We start from the raw sequence: 15,300 nt of genomic DNA, 5'->3' as shown, positions 1-15,300 counted from the left end.
AGTTTGTCCCATGTACAGATGTCATAAATCTGATTCCAGCTTGCTTATTAAAATTCAGTCTGAAATATTGTCTCTTATGCTTCAAGAAATTATCATTGGACTTTTGTGATGGTACAGTGGTCAAGAATGCACCTGCCAATGCAGGGAACATGGGTTTATTGTCCAAGAAGACCCTGTATGCTGCAAGGCCACTGAAGCCTGAGTGCTACAGCTGCTGAAGTCCACACGCCTCTCCGGTGCTCTGCAACAGTAGAAGCCAACACAGTGAGAAAGTGAAAGTGAAGTTGCTCAGTCGTATCCGACTCTTTGCGACCCCTTGGACTGTAGCCCACAGGGCTCCACAGGGCTCCTCTGTCCGTGGTGTTTTCCAGGCAAGAATACTGGAGTGGGTTGCCATTTCCTTCTCCAGGAGATCTTCCCAACCCAGGGATTGAACCCGGGTCTCCCACATTGTAGACAGATGCTTTACCATCTGAGCCACCAGGGAAGTCAAGCCTGCACACAGCTACTAGATAGCAGCCCCTGCTTGCTGCAGCTGGAGAAAGTCCACGCACAGCAATGAAGACCCAGTGCAGCCTAAAATAAATAAATAAATAATTTTTAAAAGGGAAAAAAAAGTTATTAAAAAAAAATTATTACTAAAATGGAAATTCCTATGGTATTATAAGAGAAATATTGGCACTGTTTACAGTCAGCTCCCCCACATCGGTGGGTTCTGCATTCATGGATTCAACTAACAGATTATGATTGAAAGTATTCAGGGCAAAGAAAATTCCAGAAAGTTTCCAAAAGTTCCAGAAAGCAAAACTGCAGTTTGCTGCAAGCCCCAGCAACTATTTACATAGTATTTACATTGTATAGGGTGTTATAAGTAATCTAGATATGATTTAAAGTACTGGAATAGGGCTATGTATTTGTATTTTTAGCTCCACCTAGTGGTTCAGAGTTATGCTAATTAGTATCTTACACAGTCTTATTTCAATATATGAACTAAGTGGACATGTTCTACAGAGCCTAATAAAATGTGTGCATAAGACTGATATGCATTGGTCAAGGTGCAATGGCGCTCTCATACATAGTTAATGCATTTTGCAAAGCAACTTGGAAGTATATATTGAGCTTTGGAAATGTTACATATTTAAGACTTTGAGAATTTATTCTAAGGAAAAGAAATCCAAATATAGGAAAAATAAGATGCATAAATATAGTAATTATAGCATACTTCATAATGATTTAAAATACATAACCATCTAAAACAGAGCTATAATTAATTATAGCCAAGCCACTTAATAAAATCTTATTCAACCATTTAAATGATGGCTATAAAGATAGTATTGATATAGAAAAATGCTTATGATGTATTGAATAAAAGTGAATTGAAGTAATGCTAGTGGCTATATTAATATGGTAGATTTTTTGTTTTTTTTTTTTTAACTTTTTGGCAGGAGGGAGAAGGGCATACTGTGCAGCATGTGGGATCTTAGTTCCCTGAACTAGGAATCAAACCTGTGCCCCCTGCAGTGGATGTGCAGAGTTCTAACCACTGGACTGCCAAAGAATTCCCTCTATTTTACTTTTTTAATATGGCTCATATTAATTTGATAAGGGAAAATTTGATTAGTTAGTATTACAAATAATAAAGGAACAGTAGAGTGATAAATCTATAAATCTATTTTGAGTTGCTTTTTGATTTTTAGGGCTAATACTTACATTTCAACTGAAGTGCATGACAGTAAAGCAGTTTGGGATCAGTTGGCAGCTGCCAAGGCAAAGTACCCTCTCTACAAAACCCGAAAAATCTTAACAACTATATTTTCTGCACTTTGTATGTACTGGCTATACAGATAAGAAACAGTCATCTGAAAATAGAGGTGGAACCAGAGTGAATATTATTTCAAGTCAGTGAATCTATAATAGGACCCTCTCCCCCCATGTTTTTTTTTCCGTTTGAATTGGATCATTTGCTCTGTAGGAATTCTTACATTCCGATTTTGGCTTCTTGTGTCCTCTGGTGTCATTTAAAAATGTATCCTTCTCTCTTTTACTTCATATTTCCCATCAACTGGTAATTAGATCCAGAGATATGATTATATTTAAATTCTCTTCTCTTTTTAAAAATTTCTTGCAAGAAATTTTCATGAGGGTTACTATGTACTTCCTTTTGCATTACATCAGGAGATATATAATGTCTAGCTGTCCCCCTTTTAAGTGATATTAATATTGGTCATTGGGTTTAGGCAATTATCAATTTGATCATTCATAAAAAAGTTCTCCATGAACTTTTTTCATTGCCTGTCGACTTTATTATGAATTATTTTGCATTAAAAAAAAAATGTATGTACAGGCAACTACACTTATTTGTAATACCTTCCAGTTTTCCAGAACTGATTATGATGGCTACCCAACTGCTAGATATATAGAGTCTCCTAACTTTTTAATGAAAACTTTATGGTTTGTGTTTGTTTGCTTTTCACTTAAGGCTTTGGTGTATATGGAATATGGTGTAAGATGGAGTTCCATTTTTATTTCCTTCCAGATAGTTGGCCATTGTACCTGTGTTATTTGTTAAAAATTCATCTTTCCCCCATTGAATTAATTAATGCTTTTGTCCTGCTTTAAAACCCTACAAACTGACATCTTTATTTCTATTTCACTAATAATTTGTCCCTACACCAATACCACATTTAATAGAGTGACATTTTGGTGTGTCTGATAAAGCTAGTTTCCCTTCACCCATTTTCATTTTTTATTCAGTGTTTTAGGCTTTCCTGGTGGCTGAGATGGCAAAGGATTTGCCTTCAGTGCAGGAGACCTATGTTTGATCCCTGGGTTGGGAAGATCCCCTGGAGAAGGAAATGGCAACCCACTCCAGTATTCTTGCCTGGAGAATCCCAGGGACGGGGGAGCCTGGTGGGCCGCCGTCTATGGGGTCGCACAGAGTTGGACACGACTGAAGCGACTTAGCAGCAGATGGCAAAGGATTTGCCTTCAGTGCAGGAGACCTGTGTTTGATCCCTGGGTTGGGAAGATCCCCTGGAGAAGGAAATGGCAACCCACTCCAGTATTCTTGCCTGGAGAATTCCATGGACAGAGGAGCTTGGCAGGCTCTATAGTCCATGGGGTCACAAAGAGTTGGACACGACTGAGCGACTCTCACTCACTCACTCAAAAGTCATCCATTTGACAATCCAGAGACAGAGATGGCTAAGGTATTGTTATTTACAAGATTGGCCCAGGAGAGTCCCAGGTGTCTTCAGTGTTATATGTAATGATTTAGTAGCCATTGATGATAATTGCCTTGATTTATTATTTCAATAGAGGTTATTGCCTTTCCTTTTAAGAACCTGGTTTTATACATCTTAGAAATAAAAATTGTGTATGATTTCTATAGCACATCGCTTTGATTTTTAAATGTACATCCACAAAATAGCCAGTGTGAACTTTTTTATGATTCACTTCAAAGCTGACTAATTATGACTTCCTTATTAGTTTATAGATTTTAAAAAATAAATCAGCTTTCTTTTTGCTTCCCTCTAACCCTCAACAGATTGAAGAAGAAATGTTGGCTTTGCAGAATGAACGCACAGAACGAATACGAAGCCTGCTGGAACGTCAAGCCAGAGAAATTGAAGCTTTTGACTCTGAAAGCATGAGACTAGGTTTTAGTAACATGGTCCTTTCTAATCTCTCCCCTGAGGCATTCAGCCACAGCTACCCAGGAGCTTCTGGTTGGTCTCACAATCCTACCGGGGGTCCAGGACCTCACTGGGGTCATCCCATGGGTGGCCCACCACAAGCTTGGGGCCATCCAATGCAAGGTGGACCCCAGCCGTGGGGTCACCCCTCGGGGCCAATGCAAGGGGTACCCCGAGGTAGCAGTATGGGAGTCCGCAATAGCCCTCAGGCTCTAAGGCGGACAGCTTCTGGGGGACGGACGGAGCAGGGCATGAGCAGAAGCACGAGTGTCACTTCTCAAATATCCAATGGGTCACACATGTCTTATACATAACTTAATAATTGAGAGTGGCGATTCCGCTGGAGCTGTCTGCCAAAAGAAACTGCCTACAGACATCGTCACAGCAGCCTCCTCACTTGGGTACTACAGTGTGGAAGCTGAGTGCATATGGTATATCTTACTCATTTTTGTAAAGCGTTCTGTTTTGTGTTTACTAATTGGGATGTCATAGTATTTGGCTGCCAGGTTTTTTTTAACTTTTGAAGAAATTTTGAAAAGGGGAATTGTCATGTAGGTGTGTATACAAATACATACACACACGTGTATCAAGCCTGTGGTTATAAGAAGTTGGGTAGATAGGGGGTATTTTTGAATACTGCAAAAATAGAATGCAGCAATGTATCTTGAGTCATCACTTTGGGGCAATGATATATCCTAAGAAGGGTGTGAAAAGATCTAAAGCCTTTCTACATACCCCAGATTCTTATAAGCCACTCACAGCAGGCAGCATATGCTGAAACAAGTTCTTATTGAAACACATCTGTATCCCCTTACCAGCGTATTTTCTTTATTAAATTGGTCTGACTTCTCAGCCTCATTTGGAGTGAAAAAGAACATGGAAATCCATGAACACTAAAGGGTTGCATTGACTTTTTCAGAGAGTAGGAAACAATTTAGTTCTTTTTCTGAATGCTGCATAGATTTGTCAGTGATTTTTTTTTTTTTTTTTGGTGCATTCAATTGTGCCTTCTTTGTGGCATGGTGAGATGGAGGTGCTTAAGGAGATTACAAGTGGTGTGGGAATTGTATCAACGAATCTGTGAGCCTTTAAAGGGGAAGACAAGAAGGGTGAGAGAGGCCCCTGAAAGTTCATGTGGTGGGTATGTTCAGCAGCAAGAGTGAGGAGATGAAGCCTCTGTATCCTGACGTTTCGTTGCTTATACTGTGATATCTCATCCTAGCTAAGCTCTATAGCTTCCAAGACCCCAAACAGTACTTCTGCTTTGTACAAAAACAAAGATATATAGCCAATAGAAATCAAATGCCAGAGGTATTTGAATGATGCCATATTTGCAAACTGCCATCTATTGAAATTTTCACCGCACTACATAGACATAATTTGATTACCCCCTTTTGGCTTATGGGATTTCCTGTTTACAAGTAGAATAGCCAATTATTTAAATGTTTAGTTGCCATAGTAAACCAGGAGTCACTGAGCCGATGACTTTGCCAGCTGCTGACTAACCCTCATCACCACTGTAGATTTTGCTGCATGTGCAGGCCCTCTTTTTTTTTTTTAATTGCTGTTTTTGTTGCTGCAATACTTTACAAACTTCTAGTTCCTTGAGACTTAGTGACCATTCGGCATCATGTTAACATCACACAACAGGAAACACCACTTCCAGAAGTCTCTAGCCTCAATGCTAAAGTACTACTGAAAAGGAACTAGCTAGTTTGGCAAATTAAAAAAAAAAAGTAAAGTAAGTTATAGTGGTCGGGGAATCTCTTGACAAACGCTAACTTTTTATTTTTTCCCACAGAGGGGCACGTTTTATTTTATTTTGTTTTGCAATGAAGGATCAACCCCATGCTAAAAGTTAGATGTTACTTGGTATTCCACTGCTAGTGTGGAAATTGAGTTGAAGGTGGGTAGGAAGCTGTGAGTATGACTTGAAGGAAAAAAAAATGTTCTTTTCAGTGATAGATCAGAGTTTCTTACAAGTTATTGTTTTGCCCCCTCCCTTGTCTTGAAGAACCCTTGCTGCTAACTCTGGATCCTGCTTTTCATATAGTCAGAGGACACCCAGGTAGAATTTTCTAAGGCCCTCTCAGTGATACTCTTCACCTAGATCCAGGCTAATGACCAACCAGTAATCTGTTTGTTGAAATCTTGGTTTTCTCAACCAGATTTAAGTCTTCCCCAGGTATGTCAGTCTAATCTCCATGAATCCTCCCCTTTAGGAATTTCTGGCATTCATTTAAAGGTAACTGGAAGAAAAATTAATGTAAATCTTTTAAAAACCAAGATCGCAGTAGAACTCACACACAATTTTAGACAGTGTTTCAGGTAGCACTCTGGTACATTGTCCTCTTGACCAGGCTTGAAATCACCAGTTTTTAGGTGAGCATGACATGTACTTACTAATGAAAGGGGCTTTTAATTTTCTGTCTTTTTGCATTCATGTTGTATACAGTATTTCAAGCAAACTGAGGTATCTACCTATTTAGAGGAAGGTGATAGGAGAGAGCTTTAGAATTAATAAAATGTATAAAAATATAATGAATTTGATACCTTTTATAAAAATTCTTACTAGATCTGGCCCCTCTGTACTACTGGAGGGGTGGAATAGACGTGCAGATCAATTTTACATACAAAACTCTTTAAAATAAAAAATACTACCAATAATACATGTTAAAGTCCACTTGTGGACTTGAATTAGTCAAATTGAGTTATTGAATTCATGCAGACCGTATGTACTTGTAAAATTGTGATTGAATACTGACTCCAGATGTCTATCCAATAGGTCTTTGTATCTGATTTGTGTGGCAACCAGTTTTACATGTAGGTCATGACTATACCTGGATTATTCCATTAAGTTAATTTTAATTAAAGTATATATAGTTTGCAAAAATGGTTCAAATTAATTGATTTGTGTGTGTTTGTAAGATTTAACCTCTGAAGAATATCATACATAGTAGGAATCATCAAAGAGTAAAGCTTGTAGCAAGAAAATTTGAAAGGTTTTGAGAGATCCTAAAGAAAGAAGCAGGCACTTTCTGAATCAGTGTACAGATGTCAACATTTGATCAAAGTACTACTACCTCCTCCCCAGTGTTGGTGTTCACTATATATAAATGTGTTTGAGAAAATAAAAAGTATGGGAAATTTGTCCATGCATATCAGAAAGTCATATATGCTATGTCTGGCATCCAGAGCTTAACAGTGTAAGTTTCTTACGTTCACTCTCTCCCCCTTTTTTAAGTTTGCATTTGAAAAATGCAAAACCTCATACCTTGATATATTGTTCCTAATGGGGTTCCCTTCCTTTTGCACTTATTTTTCCCCTTATTAAAGTCAGCTCTAACCCCAAATTTAAGTATCTCAAAGTATTTTCATTATATAGATAACATTAGCTGAAAAATATGTTTATCTTTTATTCAGAGCTGCCATTCTTTTCTAAGTCATTTCTGTGCCTAGAGATGAACAGTCTTGGATTTGAAGCCACACCCACGGATATGAAATGCTTGGTACTCTAGGCCAAGGGTTTATTGGTAAATTGAACTTTTTAGCATAGTCATGATTTTCAGCTGCCTAGACATCAAGGAAACACCATTTAGTACACTAAAGAAACTGTCCTTGACACTCTCCCACTCCCACCTATTTTTCCTCTCCCCCTTTTCAAAAATCAAGAACACTTTGAGTATCTTTTTCAAACCATAATGCAGACTTTAGTAACTTTCTACTTCTTTATGTCTGGCATTTTAAACTTTTATAGAATACATTGTGTTGGACACTGGAATAATACTGTTTATTTTCACCTGTGAAAAAATGACTCTATTGTACTTGAAAGACCTCCTTTGCATTTCTCCATTTGTGCCATTCACTAGTGGAAATAAATTGTATTATACCATAATCTACTGGCTTTTAAAAACTGTGTTAAATATGCACATTTTTGGTATAGCTATTATCATTTGTATGTATATATTGTATATACATATGAGTGTCTATATGTGTGTATAGATAGATGGATATAACTCATACTGTACATTTCCATCAGGGCACTTAAGGTTCTGTTATTTTGTTTCGTTATTTCAGTCCTCAGTAAAGGCAAGAATGCATGTTTCTTAACAATTGAATACTCTGGGTTGATATTTATGAGAAGGTGGTCATTAGATGCAGTCTTTTCTTTTTTGATCCTTTCTTAGCACGAGTGAGTGGAAAGAAAGTTAAGTAAAACGTGAAACCATAAGTTGCAATGCAGTAAAGTAGTGCTGGGGAAGGAACCAGTTAGTGTTCCTGTGAGTTTGTGTCGTGATGCAGTGAAAGATAGTGATGCAGAGAGAAATGAACCATGGAAACTAAAAAACACTGGTGGTGATTCCTCTGCAGAGATGAAGAGAACCAATAAATCACATAATCTTCATGTGCACTCCATACATATTTCTTAGTAGTGGTGCCATTGATCCTCTTACCCTTTTTGTTCCATTAATAATGATGATAATAATTATAAACTTTGCTAAGGACCAAAACATCCAAGAAAGGAATTACTGCTAAAGCATCTAAGGTTCTCCTAAACAATAAAATCAACAGGAAATGGCCACTGGGAGAGAAGGATTTGGTATTGGCAAGGGGCTTTCTCCTTTCAGCTGCCTCCTCTTGCTTGCTAATAGTGAGTTCTTCATGTACTGTCCACCCCTTCAGAGGCAAATCTTTGTAAGCACAGATTTGGCCCCACACTGCAACCCTTTCCTAGGAAGTTTATATGGCCCTGCATTTTGTTCCATGCTCACAATGTGAAGTGTCTAGTATATATTCAAGTCAGAAAATAATATATTTAAGGTGTTTAAGTATGAATCTCCTATAATGATGAAAGAGGAGGCTCTTATGTCTTAAAAAAATGTCTTTTCTAAGGAACAGATCTAAAACTTGGGTTGTCATCTTGGAGTTGCTTACCAAAATACAGATCATTATTGTTAAAGAGAAACTGATTTCTCTGTTTTCCCTCATCTGTCATGATAGTGCCCCCAACCAGGTTGTAGCATTACCTTTGAAAAGGCCCTCACTTACTCTTAGTTAAGAACTGGAAATTTTCCATCCTCAGATTCCTTAAAGGATGAAGTGTATGCTGTACACTTAGCAGACTTGCCTCTTGTATGCAAGGACTACTGATTGAAGTCTATTTTGCTGTGTGTCTGGTTATGTTGTCTGCACTTTTATTAAATCACTACAGTGAGTCTACATTGGAAATGACTTAATTTGTAAAGAAGTTTTATTAAACACTGTCTAGAAAAAGAAAGTGAAGCTGAGAACTCTTCCTTTGTTGTGTGTTTATATTTTCTACTGAATTCTGGTAGCCCCTTTTAAAGTCACATTGACTAATCCTTCCCTTACTTACATTCAGATTTCCAAAATTTCACTCATGCAAGGGAAGAGAATCCATTTGGCCTAATAGTAGTCCTCAGATCATAAATACGTAAATTAGTATGCACCTTATCTGCCTGTTGTGGGTTTCTTGCACTTCCCTCTCACTCACCCCAAAATAGATATCCTTTAAAGAAAATAAAGGCAGAGAATAAAAACTGGGAAGCCATTTACTATGTCACCATCACTGTTAACTGTTACCCAACAATCAGAACTTTCTGAAGTTTCAGAGGATGTGTGCATTTGTGTTTGTGTGTGTGTATCTGTTTGATTGTGTTGGATTTGTTTTATTTTTAAATATACAAGAGATTCTTTTTTAAATAGAGAAAAAGGTTAATCCTCTCTGAAACAGCATGCCCATTGGATATATTAATCTAGACATCTGTAGGTAGTTTGCCATGAAAAAGTGGAGAGAAGATGAGACTTGTGAATGAATGAAAAGGGTATCTTGATACCCCAGAATCCCCCCCCAAAGTACGGGTAATTCAACCTGCACAGTTTCCTTGTCACTCATAGTTTTTAGCAATTGTGAGTGAAGAAATCATGTAATTACTGTAAATATGTAGCTAACAAATTGACCTAGTTTCTGTATTTTTTTGTTTTTGTACTAAAGTTTATAAGTCTGTGCCAGCTAGAGAGGAGTTGCTGTCATTGCCAGTTGTGGTCCTAGCATCTAACTCTGAAACCATCCTAGGTGACATTTTTAGAATTAATGCTTCAATGTTGTTAAACAGGGGGAAGTTAAGTTTAATCATTGGTCAGGTTTAAAATTGTTTGAAGCAGAGTCATTTTATTTAATATAATGATTACATGTCCTCAATCATGAATGAGGTAGGGAGCCTCCCTCCCCCAGTGGCCATGTTTACAGAAGTGTGTTTTGTCTATAAAGTGCAAGAGTTTTAATGTTTGTGTAAATTACACAGGTGATAACATTATGGCTTGGAACTGTTTATTGGGCTCTCTTACTGAATTTTCAAATGAAATGAACTATGCTTATTACTGGCACATTGATCCCATTTCTGGAGCATTTTTCCTATTTCCAGAACTACGTATGTTCCTTTGTCATTATCCCTTGATATGCCTTGTAGCCTAAGGTATTAAAAGCTAGTAAACATAGATGAGGGAAATGTGTTTTTTAAAATCCATGAACCTTCACTTGTATGCTTTCTTTACTCATGTTATGTTTCTATGGCAACTCTGAGGTCAGTGGAGTTTAGAAATGAGATACCAATATTAATGAAAAGTGTGTACTCTTTGCTTTTGCATGGCTTGGCTTAGCATCAAAGGTATATTAGGGCCACTTGAAAGCATGAAGACCAGTTGTATGGGAACAGGTTTCTCTCAGTGGCACATTTTGCTTTTTCTGAGCCCTCAAATACATTGCCTCAGCATGAACATTATTGTTTCTATAATTACACATGGTCATGGAATGAATTATGTGACTTAAAAGGATGGAATCTGCTAGAACTGTTGGCAGATTCTAGCTGGCCATGTGACTGTTTGGCACATATCAAACAAACCTGGGGGGAAATATTGGAAGCCTTCTAACTAACCCCTGTATAGTCATAGACAAGTATACTTAGCTTATCAAGATGTTGACTGCCCCTGGTGTGTTGCCAGAAAGCTTTTTTGGTGTCCATTCCAAATGTGCTTTCTTGCATTTCATAATATCAAAGAAACCACCACCTCTTCTCTCAAAAGCATTTTATATGTCATACCTTTTATTCCATATTAAATGGGAATTGTGCCTGTTTAGAGTGCCCCTCCAATTAATAACATACATGTGTCCAAAATAATCCAAGCCGGAGACACAGGTGAGAAAAACATTTTTTTTCTTTTAAGTCCACTCGAGGCCAGTAATTTATCTGACAAGGTATTTTACCACATTATCTTGACATTTGATATATGAGCCTATTAGAAATTGCAGGTGGTTTCATAGGGCAAAATCCAAGTGGAGAGGGATATGTGGGGTTTCTATTAAGAGATAATTTTGTTATTGTTTTACCTCTCCTTTTATGATCCCCCCCTGCTAGGTTAGAATGGGTTAATTCTCCAAATTTGTTTTTTATCTTTTAGGGAAATTTTTACAAAAGCAATGGTCTGATGTAAATAACATTTTGAAGTATAGTGCACATAACTTCCCCAGACTATTCCAACCTGATAATTTGTAAATGCTTTAGAGTTTTTTAAATTAACACTTGTGTTGCTAAATCCTATTTATGTAAGTCTGCTAAAGATTTTAACCCTTTAAAACTTAAACATTTAAATAATGGATGGGTTGCTCTGAACAATTTAGCTTTCAGAAACCCCTTGTTTTAGTATATGAAAAGGGTAGTCTAATGTGCATTGATGAGGTTGGAGAGACAATGAGAAACATGTATAGTGTATATTTTAAAACAGCTTTGCTTGTATTGTGAAGATTTAAAAACAAACTTGAGATTTTTAACGTAACTATTAACACAGTTTTAACATAAGTTATCCCACTGGGTTTAAGAGCATCTTGAATGTATAATCCTTTTTGTAACCCAGGTTGGTTTCTGCTTTTACCAGTCATCCAAACATATTATTTATGATTTTAGTTTTATCTACTCATTTACTTTTGTTTTCCTCAACCAGCATGATTTTTTTGCACATGTAGAAATTTTTAAAAAGAAAAATCAATACATCATTTTCTCTAAATTTTATTCACTTCTCTTTTCCTTTCTACTAACCCATTACCTTAAAGGCCATATCGCTCCATTTGCATTATTTGTGCAAATGCCAGGGTTGGTTTTTATTTTTATTTTTGCTATTTACCGAAAAAAAAATGCTTCAGTCAATTGCTTTTTTATTTAAAAATTTTTTTAAAAAAGAAAAAAAGCTGTAACCTTATCATTTCTGAGTAGACCATTGAAAGATGAATGCACACCTGTAATAGACCAGGACCAGCTTTGGTGGCTAAATGGAATATTTTAACTAAGCAAAAGGTTCTTTTCTAAAAATGGTGTATATAATCCACAATCTCTTTCAGTTATTCCCACAAGTCAGGAGTCCAGATAAAATAAGGGTTATCAGCTAACTGATATGTTATCATTGAGGTTCATCAATGAATTTGTACATTTCTAGTTCCCTTTGGTGAAGGGGAAAAAAAAAGAGATTTTGCAAAACCTAGATTTTGGCTTGGTTTATTGCCTCCTTTTTTGGCAGCCTTCATCTTTTCATCTCCCAAAGCCCTTGAGCCTGTCGGGTTTTCATGGTGGACAAAGGACCGTGGTCTTTTAAAGCTGGGACTGATTTTTTTTGGTGAGAGATTATCATGTTCAAAGTAATGTTCCCGATGACTAATTTTAAATCTACACAGTCCTCTTAATTTTTGGACCAAACAGACACCCACAGTGGAGGCTTCCCAAGGGTTCCAGTGGAGAAGAAGCCTCTACCCCACTGTCAGCACCAGCTGGTAAAAGTGACTTGTACAGATGTGCATTTTCCTTTTGGTAGAAATGGTTTGCAGCACTAACTGGTAAGGCTTATTGTACAGTATATTGTCAGTATTCTTCTGGTTCAACATACCTTATAGTTCATATATAACCTGTATTAATTGTATAGATTGTGCATTTAAAGCTGTTACCAAGTTGTCAGAACATAAGCGCGAAAACAAGGTCATATGTAATATTTTGTTTGTAAGTATCCTTTGTATCATAGCAAAGGAAATGTTTAAAAAAAAATCAACTGTAATAAAGTAATTTTAGTACATGGAGTGTCTGCTCAGTTTTTTTAAGTAATTGTATTTCCATAAAGTATATTTCAGTCCAATGACTGTTTATTGGATAATCACTGAATCTCAGGCACTGTGCTGGATGACTGAGGTGCGGCTAAGAATGAGCTCCCTGATGTTGGCTCTAGTCTAATTGCCTCAAATTCTGTGTGCCCAGGCAGTGAAGTAGCCTATTGTGTTGTGCCTGTGAGATATGATTCTAGTTTAGGTTCTAACGGTTTGATGCATGTTCTTAAGTTTTATACAAACGTATGTTGTGGTCTGTATTAGTATGGTTCCTCCAGTACACATTGATGCCCAGCTGTCTGCAGTTCTTGGACCTTGTGCAAAGAAAGCTTCTGAAGGTGGTTTCATCTGGGTTTATCTTCCCAGATTTTAAAACCACCACATTTTAGCCCTGAATGAGGTAGACCATCTAATCCAGTCCTGTTAAAATGACTTTTTTTTTTGTCAGAAGGCTTGATTTGGAGGGAGGGAGTTTCATGGACTGGGGCTTCTGTTTTTTTAATTAGAAAGTTTTAAGTGTCATTTTAAAAAGCATAATTGAATAGAAGACTATCAGAAAGGTGGCACTTTTCAACATAGCTTTTAAACTCCTAGAATGTTGATATTGAGCTATTTTGAGATTAATTAGCATTTACATAGGGTTTAATTTGCCTGGGTCAAACAGCCAAGATTAGATTCCAGGTGTTCTATCTCCAGCATTTCCAGCATCCCACCTTGAATTTGGTTGAGCTATAAAAAGGGATTTAAAAAACAAGATTTCTTTTTATATCCCTACAATTGGGCTGTTCAAACTGCAGTGAAAGAGTATCATAAAACATATGCTTCCAACCATGTCAACAACTCAAAACACATGTTGTTATTGACCAGATGCATCAAAGATGCTCTGAGTTAATGCTTAGGGTTAAAGCCTATCCTACTTGACTATAAAAGAAATTTGAACAGAAATAAGAAAGCACAGTGGTCTGCTAGCTCCACAGCCCCAGGGTTATAAGCTAGCACTGTCATCTGCATCTGAGTGATGCTGCTACTGCTGCTGCTAAGTCGCTTCAGTCGTGTCCGACTCTGTGCGACCCCATAGACGGCAGCCCACCAGGCTCCGCCATCCCTGGGATTCTCCAGGCAAGAATACTGGAGTGGGTTGCCATTTCCTTCTCCAGTGATGAAAACCCGCCAAACCAGGGCTTTCCTGTGTGTGTCCCAGGCAATTAGTGACTTTATATTTTCAGATATGTGTTCTTGCGGATAAGAGAGAGACAAGGCCGCCGGGGGTGCTAAGGCTATGCAAACTATGCAATAAACAACTTTAGGGACACTATTTATAGATTGATGTTGACTCCATCATAGAGTTGTGCAGCAGCTCTGAAAACAAATTCTTTCTCTTTTTGTTAATGCCCTTTACATTATGGAGTTTAAAATGAGCATTACTTATTGTCATCTCAGCCAGTGATTGACTAGGAAAAGGCAAAGTATGGCATGAAGAGCAGTGGTTGAGGTTCTGGTCTTTAGCCCTGTCACTACTAACTGTGAGATCTTGAAAGTCACATCCTTTCTGACTATCACTTATAAGACATAAGAAAGCAGATGGTTTTTTGGCTGGAACAAATGAACCAGTGTATACCTATTAGCCATAACATGGTCAATGCGTGTGTGTGTGTGTGTGTGTGTGTGCGTGTGCACGCACACGTGTGTACTTGGGAAGGGGGTGGGGAGAGTTTGCTTTCAACTGGGTAACCCAGCACCCAATCTGTGAGCCTCAAAGGTGCTGCTCTTCCAGGTCCTTCCCTACACTTTGCAATAGAATTAGTAACTGGAACTTCTTGGCCTTACAAGAATCGGAAAAAAGATTCTGATCTGAAAGCAGATGTCACCTCATTACAGAGGTCTTTGAACTCGTGATTGTGGAATTAAATGGACTTGAAGAATGGGATCCATCTGCTTTTACCATTTCATTTTAGCCTAACAGACCTAAATTAAGGCCTTTTCATTGTCTCAGTGTTTTCATATGGAATAACTGATAACTTGCCCAAATGTCCTATGTGTCACTGATGAAGGAGAAACTAGAACCCACATCTCCACAAACTATTTCAGTGCTCTGTCCAACACACAAACTAGTAATTGCCCCTGGAAAATATCTCTATGTAGGTACCATTGATGATCAGGGAATTTTGAGCCTACTGGGAAATTATTAGCCCAGAGCAGGAGGACTGGTTATTGATTAAACAGAGCTGCCAGTGGTTAGTGTTAGGGGACACAAACCTAGATCTATAGAAGCGAAGCAACACAGCAAATTGTGTGCAGTGAGGCCCTGTTAACTCACAGGTAGGTAAGCGTGGCTCAGTACATAGAGGACTTGAGACAAACAGCATGTTTGTTTCTGGAGATTTAAAAATGACATTCCATTGTTGCAGGGAGACTGCAATTTACTATTCAGAGGCAAACAAG

At 37.7% G+C, this 15,300-nt stretch overlaps 1 protein-coding gene across 4 annotated transcripts in view; it reads left to right on the top strand.

The window, feature by feature from the left end:
- Positions 1 to 6,588, top strand: part of TAOK1 (TAO kinase 1) — a 91,065-nt gene extending 84,477 nt beyond the window's left edge. For all 4 annotated transcript variants that reach the window (XM_081580236.1, XM_081580234.1, XM_081580235.1 and 1 more), the window contains one exon: positions 3,548 to 6,588. In XM_081580236.1, coding sequence (XP_081436362.1) covers positions 3,548 to 4,009 — 462 coding nt within the window. In that variant the 3' untranslated portion in view covers positions 4,010 to 6,588. The remainder of the gene's footprint in view (positions 1 to 3,547) is intronic.
- Positions 6,589 to 15,300: the final 8,712 nt, after the last annotated feature.

This window comes from Giraffa tippelskirchi, chromosome 3 (assembly GCF_054371585.1).
Source record: "Giraffa tippelskirchi isolate mGirTip1 chromosome 3, T2T-mGirTip1v1.2.pri, whole genome shotgun sequence".
NCBI lineage: Eukaryota > Metazoa > Chordata > Mammalia > Artiodactyla > Giraffidae > Giraffa > Giraffa tippelskirchi.
The sequence above is the reverse complement of the archived record's forward strand: the minus strand, read 5'-3'. Positions and strand labels throughout refer to the sequence as shown.